Source organism: Scardinius erythrophthalmus (assembly GCF_964197995.2).
Source record: "Scardinius erythrophthalmus genome assembly, chromosome: 2".
Lineage (NCBI taxonomy): Eukaryota > Metazoa > Chordata > Actinopteri > Cypriniformes > Leuciscidae > Scardinius > Scardinius erythrophthalmus.
In genome coordinates, this window is record NC_138222.1 from 54,763,853 (window position 1) to 54,782,681 (window position 18,829).

The 18,829-nt window shown below is 39.1% G+C and overlaps 1 protein-coding gene across 1 annotated transcript in view; it reads left to right on the top strand.

Moving 5' to 3' along the window:
* The window catches only part of focad (focadhesin), a 66,938-nt gene that overhangs the window by 12,248 nt on the left and 35,861 nt on the right, over window positions 1–18,829 (top strand). Inside the window, exons 5-11 of the mRNA XM_081391425.1 lie at window positions 3,031–3,129; window positions 6,221–6,322; window positions 7,063–7,288; window positions 8,915–9,121; window positions 9,486–9,573; window positions 10,826–11,016; window positions 11,099–11,359. Of these exons, the coding sequence (XP_081247551.1) occupies window positions 3,031–3,129; window positions 6,221–6,322; window positions 7,063–7,288; window positions 8,915–9,121; window positions 9,486–9,573; window positions 10,826–11,016; window positions 11,099–11,359 (1,174 nt within the window). The remainder of the gene's footprint in view (window positions 1–3,030; window positions 3,130–6,220; window positions 6,323–7,062; window positions 7,289–8,914; window positions 9,122–9,485; window positions 9,574–10,825; window positions 11,017–11,098; window positions 11,360–18,829) is intronic.

The window sequence follows — 18,829 nt, forward strand, 5'->3', positions numbered from 1 at the left end:
TTGTACCTCTAATCCACAACCTTGGCAAACGGTCCTGAGCTCGTTCTGCATGGGTCTAAAGCTGTTTAAAACTACCAGTCATCACAATTGCTTGTGATTTCGATGAAACATGATACAACGTTTCACTTCCAGTTTATATATGTGGCAAGCTAAAATCTACGTGCTAAAATCTGGGGCTCAGCAATGAAGAAAAGCTGGGATCTTCAGTCAGGCAGGGGTGTACTGGGCCACTTTCGGCAGCTGCCTCATCCATTTCTTCGAGTTGTGGCATTGCAATGTTTCTTTCGTGACAACAGAGGCTGTCTACTTCTCTTGTCATCTCATGACACAAGAACACCACCACAATTTCTGTCTACCTAAGGCTTGATGACGTGCCGCTGCTTCTTCAATCTCTCTCAGTTCTTAGTAGTTCTCTTAATAGTTCTCAGTATTCTGGTTCAAACAAGTATGGCTGTGCATATGACCGCCCGTGCCTATTGATTCCCGACCCGCAAATGACAATCTAAATATTAATCCTCCCATTATATCAAATATTAGCGGTTCACCCGTCGAGATATGCAATGTTGAGAAAACACTTCTTAAAAGTGAAATGATTTCTGTAAATCCAGTAATCAAATGTTATATTTCATATTTGCTACCTGCAAGTCTGTTTCAGGTAGTATTTATAATTTAGGACGAGGTTATATTCTCTGCAAAGTTTAAACGCTTAAATCTAAGTTAAATCTAACTTTATTGCATTAGAGCATAAATGGCCACAAAACTCCAAAATGGTTTTATCTGATCACCTCTTTAAACCTCTACCATTGTCTTGTCATAAGCTATGTGCCATTCACCATGTAGAAAATAGTAAATGTGTGAACAAGTAACCGATTTCAGCCACAGCATCTATTTATACTGTAGGGGGCGGGGCGCTTGCATATAAGTAGATGTCATCAAAATCATTGATTCATATTGGCGGGCGTGAGAAACTGAGGTTTGAAAGCTTAAATCTTCAAAGTGCGAATTTTATCATTGTTTTGTAGCACACTAGCATAACAGTAAGTCTAACACATTCATACTAAAAGCCAAAAAACTTCACTTTTGATTTCATGGGCACTTTAAATCATGCTAAAATCAACTCTAAGCCTGAAGCACAAACAAACAAATGCTTTTATTGCTGCTATAATGTGGTTAGTGCATTGCGTTTTTAGAGGATTACCTCAATTATCTGCCCACGTTTCCTTTTCCCTTTGAGTTGGACTCTTGGATGAAGATCAGCAGCAGACTGAGGAATATACATCTGCATATTCAGAAAAACATGTAGCCTGCTCCATCAGTCAGCTCATGTGTCTCCAACACACACACACACACACACGGCTGTTGCTGTCATCACCATCGCATGGAGCAGCTACCCACACAATGTACCCTTTCATCATACAGCCCTGAATTTTAAAGGAATAGTTCCCCCAAAAATAAACATTCTGTCATTATTTACCCTCCCTCATGTCATTCCAGACCTGTATGCTGGTTTTTTTTTTTTTTCAGTAGAACGGAGATATTTTTGATAAATCGCTATCCCTTACTACCAGAGACTGTCAAGCTCCAGAAAGGACAAAAACACCATAAAGCAGCATAAAAATAGTCCATATGACTACACTATGATTCCAAGTCTTCTGAAGCCACGTCTGTATGTCTTATGGACTACTTTTGTGCTGCTTTTTGAAGTTTGCCAGCCGTTAATCACTATGAACTGCTGCTGTTGTGTAAAGATTAAAATATCTACTTTTGTGTTCCACGGAAAAATAATAATAACATGAAGGTGAATAAATAATGACAGAATTTTGATTTTTGGGTAACTTTTTCTTTAAAGTTATATTTAGTTATTTAGGTTTTATTTACTTACTTATGTACTTTATATCTTATACTATTGATTGCTTACTTTAATTACTTGTTGATTGGTTATTAATTTATTTAGGTATGGAAACATTCTTTGAGCTGTTAAGGCCATGTTTATGGTGTATGAAATTGGGTATCAATACAACAAAAGGGACCAATTAAGGGCTTCTTGTGTCAAAAACCTAATTTTTCTGAATAATTTTGTACTAATTTAGGAGAGTATACAAAATACATTAAATATTCACAAAATTTTGTCAGTTGGACTCAAACTTGCATTGCCTGTGTGACTACTTGCAGCTTTAACAACAAAGCTTTTGTAGACTTTGTTTGGAGCTTATGAAGCACTATTGTAGTAAGTAGCATATTTATTTCCAGCAAGATCTCAGCTTGCATGCACATTGTCCCATAAAATCCAGCAATAAGCAGATATTTGGTACATATGTTGCTGAAAACTGGAGCATGTTCCGGCTTTGCTATGCGCAGTGCGTACCAGGCTCACGAAAGAGCCTAGATGAAAGCCAGTAAGATGAATTTCCTTTCACTGTGGAGTTATGTTTTCCCCTTCTGGTAAAATATACAGTAATCAAACCCATAGGAACTGAGAAACGTACAGTCAGACTTGAGAGAGTCGAGAGGGAGGGATGAAAGAAAACACGGCACATGTTGTCACGCAGAGGTGATTTATAATGTATGAGAAACACTCCCCCTGTATTCTCGTTAAGGAATGGGAGCTTTGTACCTTGCATCCCAATATGTCATTGGCTACATTCGGAATAGCATCCTACCATAGTATGTATACTGTGCAAAGTATGAATTAAAGACCCAAATGACCTCTTACATTGGTTAAAACGTGCAACATACAACCAGAACACATTGTATGCCACAAAGTAATGCTCTTGACCTTCTGTTTCCAGTCTGATAAGAAAACTGGAAGTAATATCAAAAAGTATTCGATATTTGTTATTTGTTCAGATTGCCAGGATCTAAGATTTTTATGCAATATTGGGAATTGCCCTCAAGCAAAAACAATGTTGCATACTACTGTTTGGATCATATAATGTCAAATTATATGTGCTCCACTGATGGATTATGGGTCCATGGTTTTTCTTGGGTAGTATCTGCTGATGCTAACTGTTTTGTTTCTTGCCTGGGCAGGAATGTTCAAGGGCTGATCAAAGTGGTCGGGAGGCTGCTGCAGATCCAGGCAAGTCAGCGGGATAGCGGAGCAAGCTTCACCTGTCCATATTCAATTAGGTGAGTGCCCTTTCCAAGAGCAACAGCTGCTGCCACTTGCTCTTAACACTCTTGTTTTTTCTTAAAACACTCTCTTGCCCAGAAGATTTTAAATATACAAAAGTATGCAACGAGAATGGGCAACAGAATTTAAAGGTGCAGTAAGCGATTTCTGAGAAACTCTGTTGATATTTGAAATCAGACCAAACAAACACACCCTCCCTTCATTGCTCCGCCCCCAACACGCAATGCATGGGTAGATGTATCTTTATTATCTAAAGCCAGGCAAAAAAATGCTTTGTGAAAAAAAGTGAAGATGATGAACGAATGACAAGGAAGAACAAAAAATGAACGTACAGTAAATAAGAGTAAATACAAGTAAGAGTTCGTTATTAGTCGCAAGACAAACAATGACACTCAAACTGTCCTGTTACTATAGCTAATATTACAACAACACCATATCTTGATTCTGTGAAACAAAGCAAACGCAATGTAACTCATGTAGCCCTTCCCACTCAGGTCTCTCCAGCGCTGGAAAGCTTTTCTAATATTAACGCGGGTCCTAAAGCTCTTGCCTGATCATAACCCTCTTTTCCCAGTGATATTCCTCTGAGCTTTTCTCTTTTGTAATGTCTCTCAGCCATCTCTCTTTCTACAGTTTTTCTTCAAATCTCACTCTTGCTCGCTCTCTCTCTCTCCTCCCCCATCATGAGTGGACACGCCCCTACTGCTGATTGGCTCACTCTCCTCCCCCTTCATGAGTGGACACGCCCCCCTACTGCTGATTGGCTCACTCTCCTCCCCCTTCATGAGTGGACACGCCCCCTACTGCTGATTGGCTACAAGTGTGTTGTGCTGCTCGTTCAGATCCACTTTTATCTGTGTTTCTCAGAAATCGCTCCCTGCACCTTTAATGTTATGCTACTTCTTTAAATAAATATTAAGACCTCTTGGGTTGAACTACCGTTTTGGGTAAGATCTTCAGTGTCACATGTTTTTTCTCACCTAATGCTCTGTAAAGATAATGTAAAATTAGAACAGCCTTCTGTCTGTTTCGTCTTGACTTTTTTTCTCGCGCCTTCATCACTTTCGCTTTTAATCTCATGCACGTACTCATTTGCTAAACTGAACAGCTTTCAGTCTCTCTCACCGATGCCCCGACACAGATTCAAAATGCTGAATCATGCTGAATTTTTTGTTTGTTTGGTTATTTAAGTGAATTAAGCCTGGACTACATGACCCCTTATGATAAGTTACTTTATAATGAATCAAATGACCGTGTACGTAATTTCTCTCCTCCTCTGTCGAGTTCCTCCCTGGTGAGAAGATGAATGGGTCGATGGCTCTGTGCTGGCCTGGGATTGGTGCTTGGCCTTTAGCACGGGTTGGCACAGAGGGAGGGCTCGAGGATTAATGAAAGATGCCCACTGGTGCTCATTGTGTCCGTCTGCTCGATGGATCCTCTGCAATCTGCTCTGGGGTCACAAAGCCACTTACTGTAGATATCCAACAGAAGCAGACAGGGTTAGGGTGGGGTTGTGTTGGGATTATAGATGAAAAAATCAACTCTTTCCACAGAAAAAAAGACATAGATTAAAAAGTCAAACTCTATATCTTTTTAATTTGTCTGTGTTTCTTAACTGCATACTGAACAAAACTATGCTGTTTTGGAATATAAACTTCTCTTAGGATCACTGAGGCTGTGTTTATTTGATCATAAGTAAAAAATAAATAAATAAATACAATTAATTTTTCATCATCATTACTCCAGTCTTCAGTGCCACATGATCCTTCAGAAATTATTATAATATGCTGATATGCTGCTCAATAAACATTTCTAAGTGTTATCAATGTTGAAAACAGTTGTGCTGAGTAAGTCTTTTCTCTGATCAATAAAAGTTTTGATTAATAAAAGCATTTATTTAAAATAGAACTATTTTGAAACATTATACATTTCTTTACTCTCACTTTATTATGAATTTATTGAAGTCTTGCCTTGCTGAATAAAAGTAATAATTTCTTATATATATATATATATATATATATATATATATATATATTTATTATTATTATTATTATTTTTTTTTTTTTTACTAAAACCTAATATAAGTTGCTAATTCAGTAAATGCTGACAGATTCAGTGAATAACTTGTTAGACTGATTCAAACTAATTTCAAAACTCTTTTTTAGACTTAAAAATAACAGCCATTTGTTCTTAAATCAAAATGCACTTACTGGTCAAATGTATGTTGTTTTATATAATAATAAAAAAGCACAATAGGAAGATGTTATCTATTATCTCTTTTTTTCTTTCTTTTTTTTTATATTATTTTAATCCAGCTCTTTCCATTCAGAGTGCCCCCCCCCCCCCATTTAACTGCATTTCATTCACAATGAGTGCTGTATATTCAGTCCAACTTCTGTAGGCTCAAACCTCTAAATTCTCCTGGTCCACTAAAGTTTTAAAACGTCTCTTCTGGTTAAGAAGTCTCTCTCTAAACTTTCATTTCAAATGAGTGCAATGGAGGTCAATGTGTCAGCCAGCCTTTGTCTGGCAGTTAATGTTGTGGCTGTTTGCTGAAAACCGCCCCTGATGGATGAACCCTGATAATGTGATGGCCGCACCAGTTGGCCGGGGAACAACAAGAGATAGATGAGCAAATGTTTGAACTGTAGGCTGTCTGTGGAGGGAGTGGAAAGCTTTGGTGCAGCCCTAACATCTGTCTGGAGGTGACCCAGACCATAAATTCAAGTGCTGAGAGACTGTTTATTGTGTGGAGGATCTTCAAGGTAACTTAATAAAATATGTTCCTGTCTGACCCAGTGCCAAAGGCACACACAAACAACATGATTAGGAAATTGGATGAGTTCATTAATCTTAGGATAAAAGAGCATGCGTGTTTGTTAATATAAGGGCCTTTATTTGTGTGTTAGCATTAAGGGACATTAATCACCAGCACAGCATAGACATCCAAGCAAGTACTGCAAAAGGTGGCCGATGCGTTAAAGATAGAGGATGATTTGAAGATATTTTGTATGTAGTGCCTTATTAAAATACTGATGTTTAAATACTATATGCCAAATATATATTTAAATATGTGTTTGATCTTAGGAGCTTCCCTCATCCCTACATCACAGTGCTGGAAAACCGTCCCGACTGCTGGCCCGCTCTGCTCCAGGAAATTGATGACTTCCTTCAGCTGGCTACAGACAAGTATGAAATCCGTTAACAATGACAGATCTGGGGGATTTTTATAGAAAATGTTTATAACATCTTAAAGAGGTCATGACATGAGAAATAAAATTTTGATATTTAGAGGTCTTTGTACCATTAAAACATCCTGCAAGTTTCAGAGCATAAAATGTCCTCCTCATTGTAAAAAAGCATTTATTTAATCAAGCTCCAAAAATGGTTTGTTTTGATATTGCGGGGTCTGTGACGTCACATGGGACTTCCTCCTGAGCAAGACATCGATGAATAGTTATACGTCATTGCACCATAAGCCCCGCCCACTGGCTTCATGACACTTTCATGTCACTTTAAAAGCAGATGATTTCAGACAGAGGATCAGAATGTTGGGTACATTGTTGTGTATATATCTTTGTCTTTTTTATGCAAAAAACTTTAATAACATTATAAGTGAACCTTAAGGAACATATTAAAATATTAATTAAAATCCATGTTGTGACCCCTTTAAAGGGTTAGTTCACCCAAAAATTTACATCTGTCGTTAATTACTCACCTTCATGTCGTTCCAAACACGTACGTATTTCGCTCATCTTCGTAACACAAATGATGTTTTTATGAAATCTTTACACAACTACCACTTTGACGCTTCAAAAAGTTAATAAAGAGATTGTAAACCAATCCATATGAATTGAGTGGTTTAGTCCAGATTTTCTGAAGAGACTTGTTAATCCTTACAAGTGTACATATGGTGTGTTTTTCTCCAGAGATGAGCCAGTATATGTGGAAATGCTGGCACCTTTCCTTCGTTACCTGTACTGCGAGCCCCAGAGGTTGCCAGAAAACGCTCTGCTCAGACACAGCCTCCTCAGGGTCCTGCTCCAGACACGAGGGGCTCCTGAGCCTGACAGCCTGCAGGAGAAGGGGGCGTCCGGCACTAGGGTGGTCCGTGAGCTGGTTCGCAGCCTCTTTGACCTGCTTCCGTACATGCTGGTAAGCTGGAGGATGATTTCTGATGTGCTGAGCTGAAGTAGCTCCACGGCACTATGTGGCTTAGACCCATAAAATGTTTCGACAGAAGGTTTACATTACCCATCGTTGTGAATTTCACATGGTGCCTAGCTCTAATTTATGACTTAACAAAAAGCCTTAAAGATGTATTAAAGGGATAGTTCGGAGTAAAATCAACCTAGGGTCCTTTGCACCATGACCTCGAGCCAAACACCCCACCAGAAGCTTTTTTCCCCTTGGTCAAACATTATTAAAGTTAGAGCTTATTTAGAGATATCAGCCGGATGGTTTAGTGCATACGCTAATGGATCCTAGGCTGTATCTCGTAAATTACCCCACTAATAATGTCCGGAATGGTACCAAACTTCTACAGTAGTACAAATAGGTTCTGTACTCATAAAACGAGGCATTGGAAAGTTTGTAAGTACATCAGGAGTTTATTTAAATAACACTTGCCTGATGGCTTATGCTACCGCTAACCGGGACGTCGAGGTCACTTCCGTGAATTGGGAAAAGCCCGTAAAAGTCCTGGCAGAAAGCGTTGCATAAGGATGTAGTGCACTGTAGCCAATCAGCAGTAGGGGGCATGTCCACTCATGATGGGGGAGGAGAGAGAGTGAGCAAGAGGGAGATTAAAAGAAATACTGTAGAAAGAAAGATGGCTGAGAGACATTACCAAAGAGGAAAAGGTCAGATAAATATATAAGGAAGAAGAAGAGTTACAATCAGGCAAGAGCTTTAGAACATGTGCAAATATTAGAAAAGCTTTCCAGCGCTTCCCGTTAGAGAGCGGGAAGGCCTGAAAACGAATGCACAGGTTACGTTGTTTCTACTCATACACGAGTAACATTATTTTTTTGCTGTTGTATACTTTTGCTATATACTTTTTTATATTCATCCATACTTGCACAAGCTGTCTGATGCGCCAGCTGTTTGTCGTTGCAAAGCGTGTTCGTCATTTTGGGGGCGGAGCAATGTGTTTGTTTGGGTGTTGGTTGCAAATTCAACAGTGTTTCTCAGAAATTGCTTACTGCACCTTTAAGGGTGCCTTCTTTTCAAAACTTTAATTTTTTTGTTTTTGAAAGAAATTAATACTTTTATTCAGCAAGGATGCATTAAACGGATCAAAGTTGAGAGTAAAGACATTATAATATTATAACCTTAAACTTTTTATTTATCAAAGAATCCTGAAAAAAGTTTCCACATAAATATTAAGCATCATCTTCAGCTGTAATAATAATAATAATATTAGAATTATTTCTAAAGGATCATGTGACACTGAAGACTGGAATAATGGCTACCATCACAGGAATAAATAAAATTTTAAATATATTGAAATAGAAAAGTTTTTTAAAACTAATAATATTTCACAATATTAATGTTTTTGCTATAATTTTGATTAAAAAATGCAGCCTTGGTGATAAAAAATCTCCAAACTTTTGAACAGTAGTGTACGTTTTATTGAACATATTATTATTTTAATATATAATATTATTTTAATACTTAATATAATTAATAATGGGTGAACTAGCCCTTTAAACATTTTCACACTTAGTTTACACATTTTTCCCGACATGCAATCCGTGTCTTGATCCTGTGCCCCATCAGGTGGACAGTGTAACAGCAGTGGTGGAGTTCAGCTCGTTCGCTGAATCTCTGACGGCGGCTCTGCTCACTGATCCAGGCTTCTGGAGGAAGGAACTGACCCAGCTGGCTCTTCAGCTCCTGTGTGCCTGTCAGCTCAGTGTTCACCTGAGGGGAGAGCTGATGTCTCTCCTTCACACACTCCACCAGATAATACCTGCACATGCACTGGTGAATACAGACATTATATTTTCTGTCTTATTTTATATTGGTGGTGTAGTGTTGTACAAACTGGACTACTATTATGGAAGTATGAGAAACGGTAATCTCTCTTAAAATCACTGCTGTCTAATTGCATTCATTTACAGATGCAGATTCAAAAATGCATTATTTTAAAAGAGAAAAAGGCAACATTATTATTATTATTTCTTGTTGTTGCTACAGTTGCTCTCTCAGTGTGATCTCAACAAATCTTCTCCTCTCAACTTTATAATGGTTTTGTTTGCACTAGCTCGAAGCGATTTGCATTCAGCTTTCCCTCAGTGGCTCCATCTGTGTCAAACCGTTTGTCTGATTGTGCCCTATCTAACTGTAGGAACTCCCACCTGAGCAAGTGATCATGGGAATCTCCCTGCTACTGCTAAGCGCCTCCACCTCTCAGCAAACTGCCCTCCTAGAGCTCGGTAAAGACCCTCTCGATATCTGAACGCATTATATTGACATGGCTAGCTTAATTTCCACAGAACACGCTAGTAACAGGCAGTTTTGCACAGATTGAAAGGGTTGTTTTGTTACTTTGTCTTACTGAGTTGTCATGCTGATTCCAACACATACAAACAAACCAATAAGAAGCTTTAGGCTCACTAAAAAGCTGTTATTTCAGAATAAATTCCATCAAAAAGTGGGATGAAGGCTCATACTTGGGGTTAGGGATTTAAAATGCCCCTAATATGCTATATTAAAGATTCCTTTTTTTTTTGGATGTGTCCTACAATAGGTTTACATGCATCCAAGGTCAAAAAACACATTCATTTTCTTCATAATACACATTGAAGCTTCACCTCTTCTCTCACAGTGTCTAAAACGGTTCGTATGAAGATTCAGTCTCTCTAAACCCCTCCCTTCCAAGAGCCTAATCTGCTCTGATTGGTCAGAAGGCCCAGTCTGTTGTGATACGTCTACCGCTTACAGAATGTGTCTGAAATTTCAGCTCCAGTGGCTTCCTGAGCACTTCTACACACAGTGGTACAAACTTGAACGATGGCGTTGGTTTTACCATATCAGTTTGAGCGCGAGTCCTCATCCTTTTGAAGTGCATTGCTTTTGCGATTTCTCGACATGTCAAAAAATCCTGCAGAAAATGTAATTGAAAGAGACACCTAATTGTAACAATGTTAAACGCTCAGAGAGGAAGGAGGCGTGAACCGGCGAACGTTTAACATGAAACTTGAATCCAAAAATAAACAAACAACAAAACAAAAGTAAAGCACAAAATAAATAAATAAATAAAACACAATATAAAGTCCAGGCCTGGTCCTCTCTCGTCTTGCACTGTTGACACTCCTCCTTTTATCCCTCCGGAGCTCCTCCGCTCATTAACACTTGCACCTCAGGCTCGCTCACTCGCTCCATTCCCACAGCTCTCGGCCCCTGTAACGCTAATATCTATCTTCCAGAACATTATAGAGATTTGGGAACGGGCTCTTTTGACTTGGGCCTGTAAGCAAGACCCGAGCAATGCCTGAACATTCTTAGAACACCATAGCAACTACTTAGAACACCATAGCAACCTCTTGCCAGCCATCTACATAACCCTAGCTTGATGGTGGCAAGTTTTGCACAGGCAAGCACCACTCACATTCATTCACAAAATGTAAAAATCTTTTTCAAAATGAGTTATTGTATTCATTAAGTTAACTTTTGTCTTTTTGCTAGCTGTGAAGATTGTCCCACCTGAGATGCCGCCTCCCTTTGGTGCATCTTTGCTGGTAATGCCCTTGTTACAGGTGCTGTCCTGCTCCAGCCTCATGGAAGCCCTGACAAACACGCAAACGCACTTGAAGAACCTTAAACTGGCCAATTCTCTGTTGCAAATGGTCCAAAGAGAACCCTCCAATCTGAAAGAGGTAGCACAAATTATTAAGCACCCATTTAGAAGAGAGTTTTCGAAGTATTGTGTGATACTGGACTTTGCGCTTGCCTCTACAGGACTCCACACAGCTGAGTTTGCCTCTCAGCACTTGGTACAGCGAGCTTCAAGTGTCCACCAGCGTCCTGAAGCGAATTTCCATAGACTCCATGTCTTCTGTGGAATGGCTTTACTCCCTGCAGTCTTCTCTCCCTGTCTGTGAACACGTCCCAGATACCGTTTGTCTTTTGGTCTCCCATGTTATCGTCAGCAGTCACGGGGATCTCTGCAGGTTAGCGTTGGACACAGCTGCTGCAATCGCCGAGGCCGATCCCGCTAAGGTAAAGTCTGCATCTCAATGTTTAGTTTTGTGATTCTGCTGTATTGCAGTTCTGTATTATTAATTAGTTAAATCTACTAGGTAACCAAAGAAGTTACCAAAACACAGACATGCACTGACAATTTCAAAAACGTTTAGCTTTTTATGTTCAAACAAGATTCAGACAATGATGGAGAGACTCAAGAAGAAGTGACACCATTTATAATGCAACAGGATGTTTCTGAATGGTTAGTTGATGAATTTATGTAGCTTATGTGTAGTCATTGATTAGCATATTCTGTCTTGATAATCTATAAATCGTGTTCCGGGGGTGGGGTTTATGTAAATTTTAGGGTTGGTGATGTCACTAACCCGGGAGGAATGTCGTGTAGTCCCTTCCAGCTGTTTGTTGTAGTCCTTTAAAGGAATCTTTCACCCAAAAGTGAAAATTCTCACCCTGTTTGTTTCAAACTCCTCTTTCAAATTTCTCTTGACAAATTTTGACGAATGTTCGTGCTGACATTGACATCAAATATGATCCTAATAATTATGATGATAAAGGCTGAGAATCATTAAATGGATAAATTCTATTGTTTAATAGATTAAGTAAGGAATAATTTATGACGGGCAGTTCAATTATTAGAAAATAATGCACACCCGAGGCAGAATGCGGCTGCGACGCAAAAGTGAGAATTATTTTCTAATAATTCAGCGGACCAGAGTAAATTATTCTGCTTATACTGTGGTAACCACACCTCAAAACATTGTTCAGAATCAGATGTTGTATTATAAGACATTTGTCAGGTTTTTGTCCTTAAAACACTCTTGTGTGTAGGACTAATTTCTTATGTATCTCATCTCAAACCTCCGTTGCAGACTAATGCAGTTATGAGAGAGAGAGAGAGAGAGAGAGAGAGAGAGAGAGAGAGAGAGAGAGAGAGAGAGAGAGAGAGAGAGAGAGAGAGAGAGACTTTTTGACTTTACAACTCTTTATTAAAACATGTACTAAAACGCTAAAATATCATATATTTCACCCTTACAAACTTACTATTACAATATGCACATACGGAAAAAAATCCAAAATAAAAATAGAAAATAAAAAAAATAAAAATAAAAAATGAAATTGACCATTAAACATCACCAATTAAACACTATAGTTTCATCTTCACATATTGACAATAAAGCACCATTCACACACCATTTAGACTCAAATTCAAGTACATTTTTGGTAATTTGATAGAATTTATATTCCAGTCTGATTCTTGATTCAACCAAGGCAGTAAACATTTTCAGTGCACTCATATGTCTCCCTTCAGCAGCCATTCTGCAAGTCTTCCAAATGGCTAGTTTAGCTTGTCCAACTGCAAAATTTGCCAAAGTACACTGTTCTCTGTGCGTTTTTGAGTACTTGCATCCATAAATAAAGAAAGTATTGTTAAAACAAAAACCTAGGCTTCCAAGTATTCTTTCCAATAAGGTAAACAGTGGTACTAGCCTTGGACATTCAACAAAAACATGGAACACAGTCTCTGGATTAGTACAAAAATTACAGAAGGATAAAGCAGCTGTATTAAACTTAGAAACAAAGCTATTGGTAGGTAACACACAGTGCAATATTCTCCACTGTAAATCCCCAGATCGTTTCGGAAGGGGACCTTTATACAAGAGCCTCCAAGAGGGAGCAAGATCATCAGAGTCCATAAAGTATTCTCTCCACTTTGTATCACATCTCTGATTAATATTCCCAAAATAATCAGTCTTTACACATATCTGGTAAAACTCTCTTTTTCCAACAGCTTGAAATTCAAGCTCCTGTAGCCCCTTAAATTTCAATAACTTCCCCTCTTGGTCATCCTCTGTACAAACCCTAGGAGACACAAATAACTTCGGGAAAGAGCATTGCATCGAATCACCAGACAGGAAACAATTTACAAAGTGGAGGAATTGGGAGGGAAAAGCAGCTTTCAGATTGTTTATGAAATGCTCCACCATTCTCACAGACCTGAATCCCACCTGTTCACAAATTTCGGCTGCTGGTCTCCATTTTCTGGAAACAGTATCAATCAGATGAGCAACTGTGGTCAAACCTTTGTCTATAAATGTTTTAGCAATGATATTAGACGTACATACATTGCCACCAAAAAAGGAGTTATCAAACAGTGGCTCATTCAGGCCAAAATGATCATTTTCTCGTTCAAATTCCTTAAAAACGGTCCAGGAATTTAAAACTGTCACATAGAATCTTGCATCAGATAGGCCTATAAAATGTCTACTATGCAAAGACATCAAAAACAATTGTCTATCAAGGGAGAAACCGCCAAAAGTTCTGAGCAAAGCCAGGCCAAATGAAACCCATGGTGTTGTAGAATAAAGCAAAGTCTGAGCAACTTTTAGCCTCATAGCTTTAACTTTAGCGGTCACATCAATTAACCCTTGACCTCCTTCAGTAACTGGCAAGTAGAGAACTGCAGGGGGAAGCCAGTGATGACCGTCCCAAAAAAACTCAACAAAAAACTTCTGCAAACGTTGCAATAGACATTTTGGTGGATCAAGTACATTTAAACGATGCCACAGCATAGATGCAGCCAAGTTATTGATTATGAGTACTCTACCCCTATAGGACAAATGAGGGAGAATCCACCTCCACCTTTGTAGACGGCCAGACACTTTATCAAATATACCTTCCCAATTATTCTCCATATATTTGTCAACCCCCATAAAAACCCCAAGCACTTTGAACCCTTCCAAGCTCCAAGAACAGAGCTGAGGAAGTACTGGAGGACCTCCATTCTCCCATTTGCCCAGCAAAAATGAAACACTCTTTTGCCAATTTATTTTTGAGGAAGATGCTCTTTGATAGACATCCAAAGATTTTACCAATTTCTTAACATCTTCATCTGACCTTATTACCACTGTAACATCATCAGCATATGCACTTAGTTTAGCTGTTACCAAATCTGTACTATAAGGACACATTGTAGAAATCACACTTAACTGACGTCTCAGAATTGCCAAAAGTGGTTCAATAACAATAGCATATAAAATACCTGAGAGGCCGCACCCTTGTCGGATACCTCTGCCAACCAAAAATGGCCTCAAAAGGGTGCCATTTATGTTTAATATGCTATAAACATCCGTATACAACAGCTTAACATAAGAAATAAATGATGAACCAAAACCAACGGCATTAAGACATTTAAAAAGAAAGCCATGATCAACTCGATCAAAGGCTTTCTCTTGGTCCAGAGAAACCAATCCTACATCAAGTTTATGCACTTTAGCAAAGGAAATCAAGTCTCGAACCAAAAAAAGATTATCAAAAATGGATCGATTCGGAATGCAATAAGATTGATCTGCATGAATCACTGAAGATATACACAATTTAAGTCTATTAGTCAAAGCTTTGGAAAGTATCTTGTAATCAACTCCTAGCAATGACACAGGGTGCCAATTTTTGATGTCTCCAAGATCACCCTTCTTAGGCAGTAAAGTTATCACGGCCCTCCGAAGGCTCACAGGTAGCGTGCCTCTTTCCAGACACTCCAGGAAGACAGCAAACAGGTCCTTTCCGATCACAGACCAAAATGTTTTGTAAAATTCAGCATTCAGTCCATCCAATCCTGGAACTTTACCTGAAGAGATTTCCTGAACAGCTACAGTCAGTTCATCAAATGTCAAAGCCTGATCAAGTCTAAATTTCTCCTCTTCTGCAAGTTGAGGTAAATCTTGAAGAATGTCGTCAGCCATTTCATCATCACAGGTTTCAGCCTTATAAAGATCCTCATAAAAAGATGAAGCATAGGACATGATTCCACGATCGTCAGTCACTTTTCCTCCTCCTGGAAGTTTCAAATGACATAGAATCTTCCTATTTACAGTCTTTTTCTCCAGACTAAAAAAGGATGATGTTGAAGCATCCATATTATTAAAGGTGGTAAACCTTGCTCGGACAAGTGTCTCTTGGGCCCTTTCTTCTAAAAGATTCCGTAAGAGAAATGTATTCCGTTCAAGGATTTCAGCAGTATCCACACCATCCGCTTTATCATCAGTGTAAAGGATGTCTTGTTCAAGCTGTTTCAATGTTCTTTCCAGAATGCTTTTATTATAGGCAATATAGTTCTGACAAAAAAATTTAATTTGTGTTTTGCCAATATCCCACCATTGACTTAGGGATTTATATAGCATTTTACTCTCTCTCCAAGTCTCCCAAAAAAAGGTGAAAGAGTGCACAAAGTTGTGATCTTGCAACAGTCTACTATTAAACTTCCAGAGTGAGTGCTTAAGAGTGCTCTGTGTAGTAGAAACTTCAACAGCCATATACTGATGATCAGATAAAGCAGTGGGAATAATACAACTATTAAAAAAATTACCCCTAACACTTTTCTGCACATATATTCTATCAAGTCTGGCTCCGGATATCATGTTAGAGTTTACTTTCAACCAAGTATATTGTTTGGTCTGAGGGAAAGCTTCCCTCCAAACATCTACAAGACAATGATAAGTTATCAAGGTTTTAAGTTCTTCTGACGACTGCTTATGTGGTTCTTCATGGTTCCTATCCATAATATGATTTATGGTACAATTAAAATCCCCAGCCAGAACAACCATTCTATCCTGCAAAACATCACTTAAAGCAGTCTTCAGTTTTTTAAAGAAGAGAGTTCGCTCTGAACCCACATTTGGGGTGTACACGTTAAATAGCGAAAAATTAAGTCCATGAACCGTTACGTCCACACGCAACATTCTACCAGGAACCAATTCAAAAACACTCACAGGATGCTCCTTATACTCCGGCCCAAAGAGAATTGCAACACCTGCGCTAACACTAGAACCATGACTTAAAATCGCCTTCCCCTTCCATTCACTCAACCATTGTACTTTATCATAATATAGTCAAAAAGACTAAACCTTTTAATGCCATCACGACAACCGTTGATATTTAAAGTGCCAAATCTCAAGGATGCCATGAAGAGAAAGAAGAGAAGATTCCAAAAAAATTGCATGCTAGCCATATCACCTTTTGCCTGGTAATTGCAGTATACTTCTTACATTACTCAGGAGCTTCTTAAGGCGGTATCGTTTTGGTCTGTCTAGCTCATCAAAGGTTGCCTTCCGCATAGCCACAGTACAAGATGCCAGGAAAAGTTTTAAATCCGGAAAGTACGACTCAATACTGGGCTTGCGAAGCCCCTTTGTATTGTCAAGGAAGGTGTTTATCTGTTGTAATGAGTAGAGTTTAGTCCTACCTTCAGAAGTATTCTCCAAGTCCATTACGTCACTCCCATATAGTTCCTCATCGTCCTTGTCGAAATCCACTTCTTGTGAAACATGATCTCCTTGACTCTGATCGATTGACTCATCATTGCTTATTTTAATCACACTTAATTCAGGTTGGGTTTGTTGTTGTTGTTCATCCTCGAGTGAGTCGGCCTCATGCGCGTCTTTTGCACTTATCTGATCCGAACTCAACTCTGACTGTGTAACTACGGGCATAACATCAGCTACCTGGGAAACCTCAGCTATCTCCACGGCACTATTGCTGGAGTTAGCCGACAGGGATCTCTCCCCATGCTCCTCGAGCGAGCCACTCGGCGCTGACTCAGCGTCGGCCTGTAGATGTAGTAACGGCGCAGCGTCCGCAACGTCAGAACCTCGCGCCCTACCATCAACAATATTATTAGCCAAAACTTCATTATTTCCATTACGATTCGGGCAAGTCTGTCGAACGTGTCCGAATTCGCCACAAATGAAGCACTTCATGGACTCAGAACTAATGAAAATAGTATAATCCTTCCCTTCAATGGTTAGTTTCGCCGACAAGTTCAAAGGATCGCTTTGAGAATTCAAAATCATAAAAACCTGGCGCCGAAAAGACATCACATGCTTAAGTTGTGGATTTTTACATCCAAGCGTGATCATCTTAATGGGACTCACTAATTTGCCATATCGCAATAGTATTTCCTCTAGCTTCTCATTTTTAACAAATGGAGGTACGTTTGACAAAACAATCTTCTTTGATGGGCTCGACAGAGGCAAAACGGGCACAAACATTTCATTTATTGTTAATCCGCTCTCAATTAAATCATTGACCATTTGGCTTTGACTCAAAAAAATAACTATCGCCTTGTTCATGCGAGAGGCTGATCTGATGTTTACGCCGCCGACTGCAGCACTCACGGCCACCAGGCAATCCTCTACTGACACAGACGCATCAGGCATACATTTGCAACCGTGTCTGATAGTCAGTTGCGAGAAATCACCCGCATTTGTCCCCATTTCCCCACACGCTGACCAAAGTCAGCCCAAATAATCCTACCACTTAATAAACCTATAATCAAGTAAAGGAGAAAAAGGAAAAAGAAAAAATAAACTCCAGCTCAACAACACCTCTCACCCACGCCAAACTTCACTCGCTCCCAGCATGCAACACACAGAGAGAGAGAGAGAGAGAGAGAGAGAGAGAGAGAGATTAGGCGTGTGTGAATTATCTGAGTCTGTGCATATGTCAGTGTTTGGCAGCAGCGTCTCTACTTATAGCAATAGCAAGTTTATCTGCTACAAGAACAGCGCCGTTATTACCTCGCTAGTGAGAAATGTCATGTAGCTTTTAAGTCGCTAAACTTTGTACTGATAAAATCGTCATAGCAGCGCTGACAACATGTTTCTGTCCGCGTGTGTGTGTGTGCGTTTGAGTGGAGAGAGAGCAGGAGAAAGAGAGAATGTGATTTCCATACATAGCCTGGAACTATAACATCTTAAAGAGGTCATGACATGCCGTGCGTTTCCATGAACATAATTGCACACCTTAGAACGTTTATTAACCAATCAGATTCAAGCATTCAACGTGGTATAAATTAAAATAAAACACAAAAAATCTGAATCAACAGTTTTAAAATAAATTCACAGCATGGCAATATACATTATGACAAGTTAATGTTCATTTTGAGATTTACAAAAATTTGATGGAGACATAAAATGTGATTTTTCAAAAACTATTGTGCATAACTGTTCATCTTTTTATAATGCAATTGATTGGCCTCCATTTGGCATTTAGGACTATAAAGGATTTTCACAAAACATATAGAGGCTGTATAACAGTTCTCTGGCTCAAATGATGAAAACCACAGTCCTTTACACATTAAGAGCACCACATTGTTCCTTGAGTGACAGATTTTTTATTTTTTTTAAAGAACCCAATTTGGAGAAAAAAAATCCACTCATAGTAAAGCTTTCATTTCTATCCATTATCCAGATGTCAGTGTTACTAGGCAACATGCTCAGCCTTAGAAACTGAAGCAGTAATTACTTTAGCTAAATGAAGGTGTATATCATGGTACAGTAGACCTGTACTCCACACTTACATTCATTACAGAATGCCTTAGGGCTCTCATGGACACAAATTCATTGAGACCAGAACGACTGGTAGCCAAGAGCATGGAAAGCGTGTGACCTGAGGGAGGATGTGCAGCCCTACAGGACTGTTGTAATCACA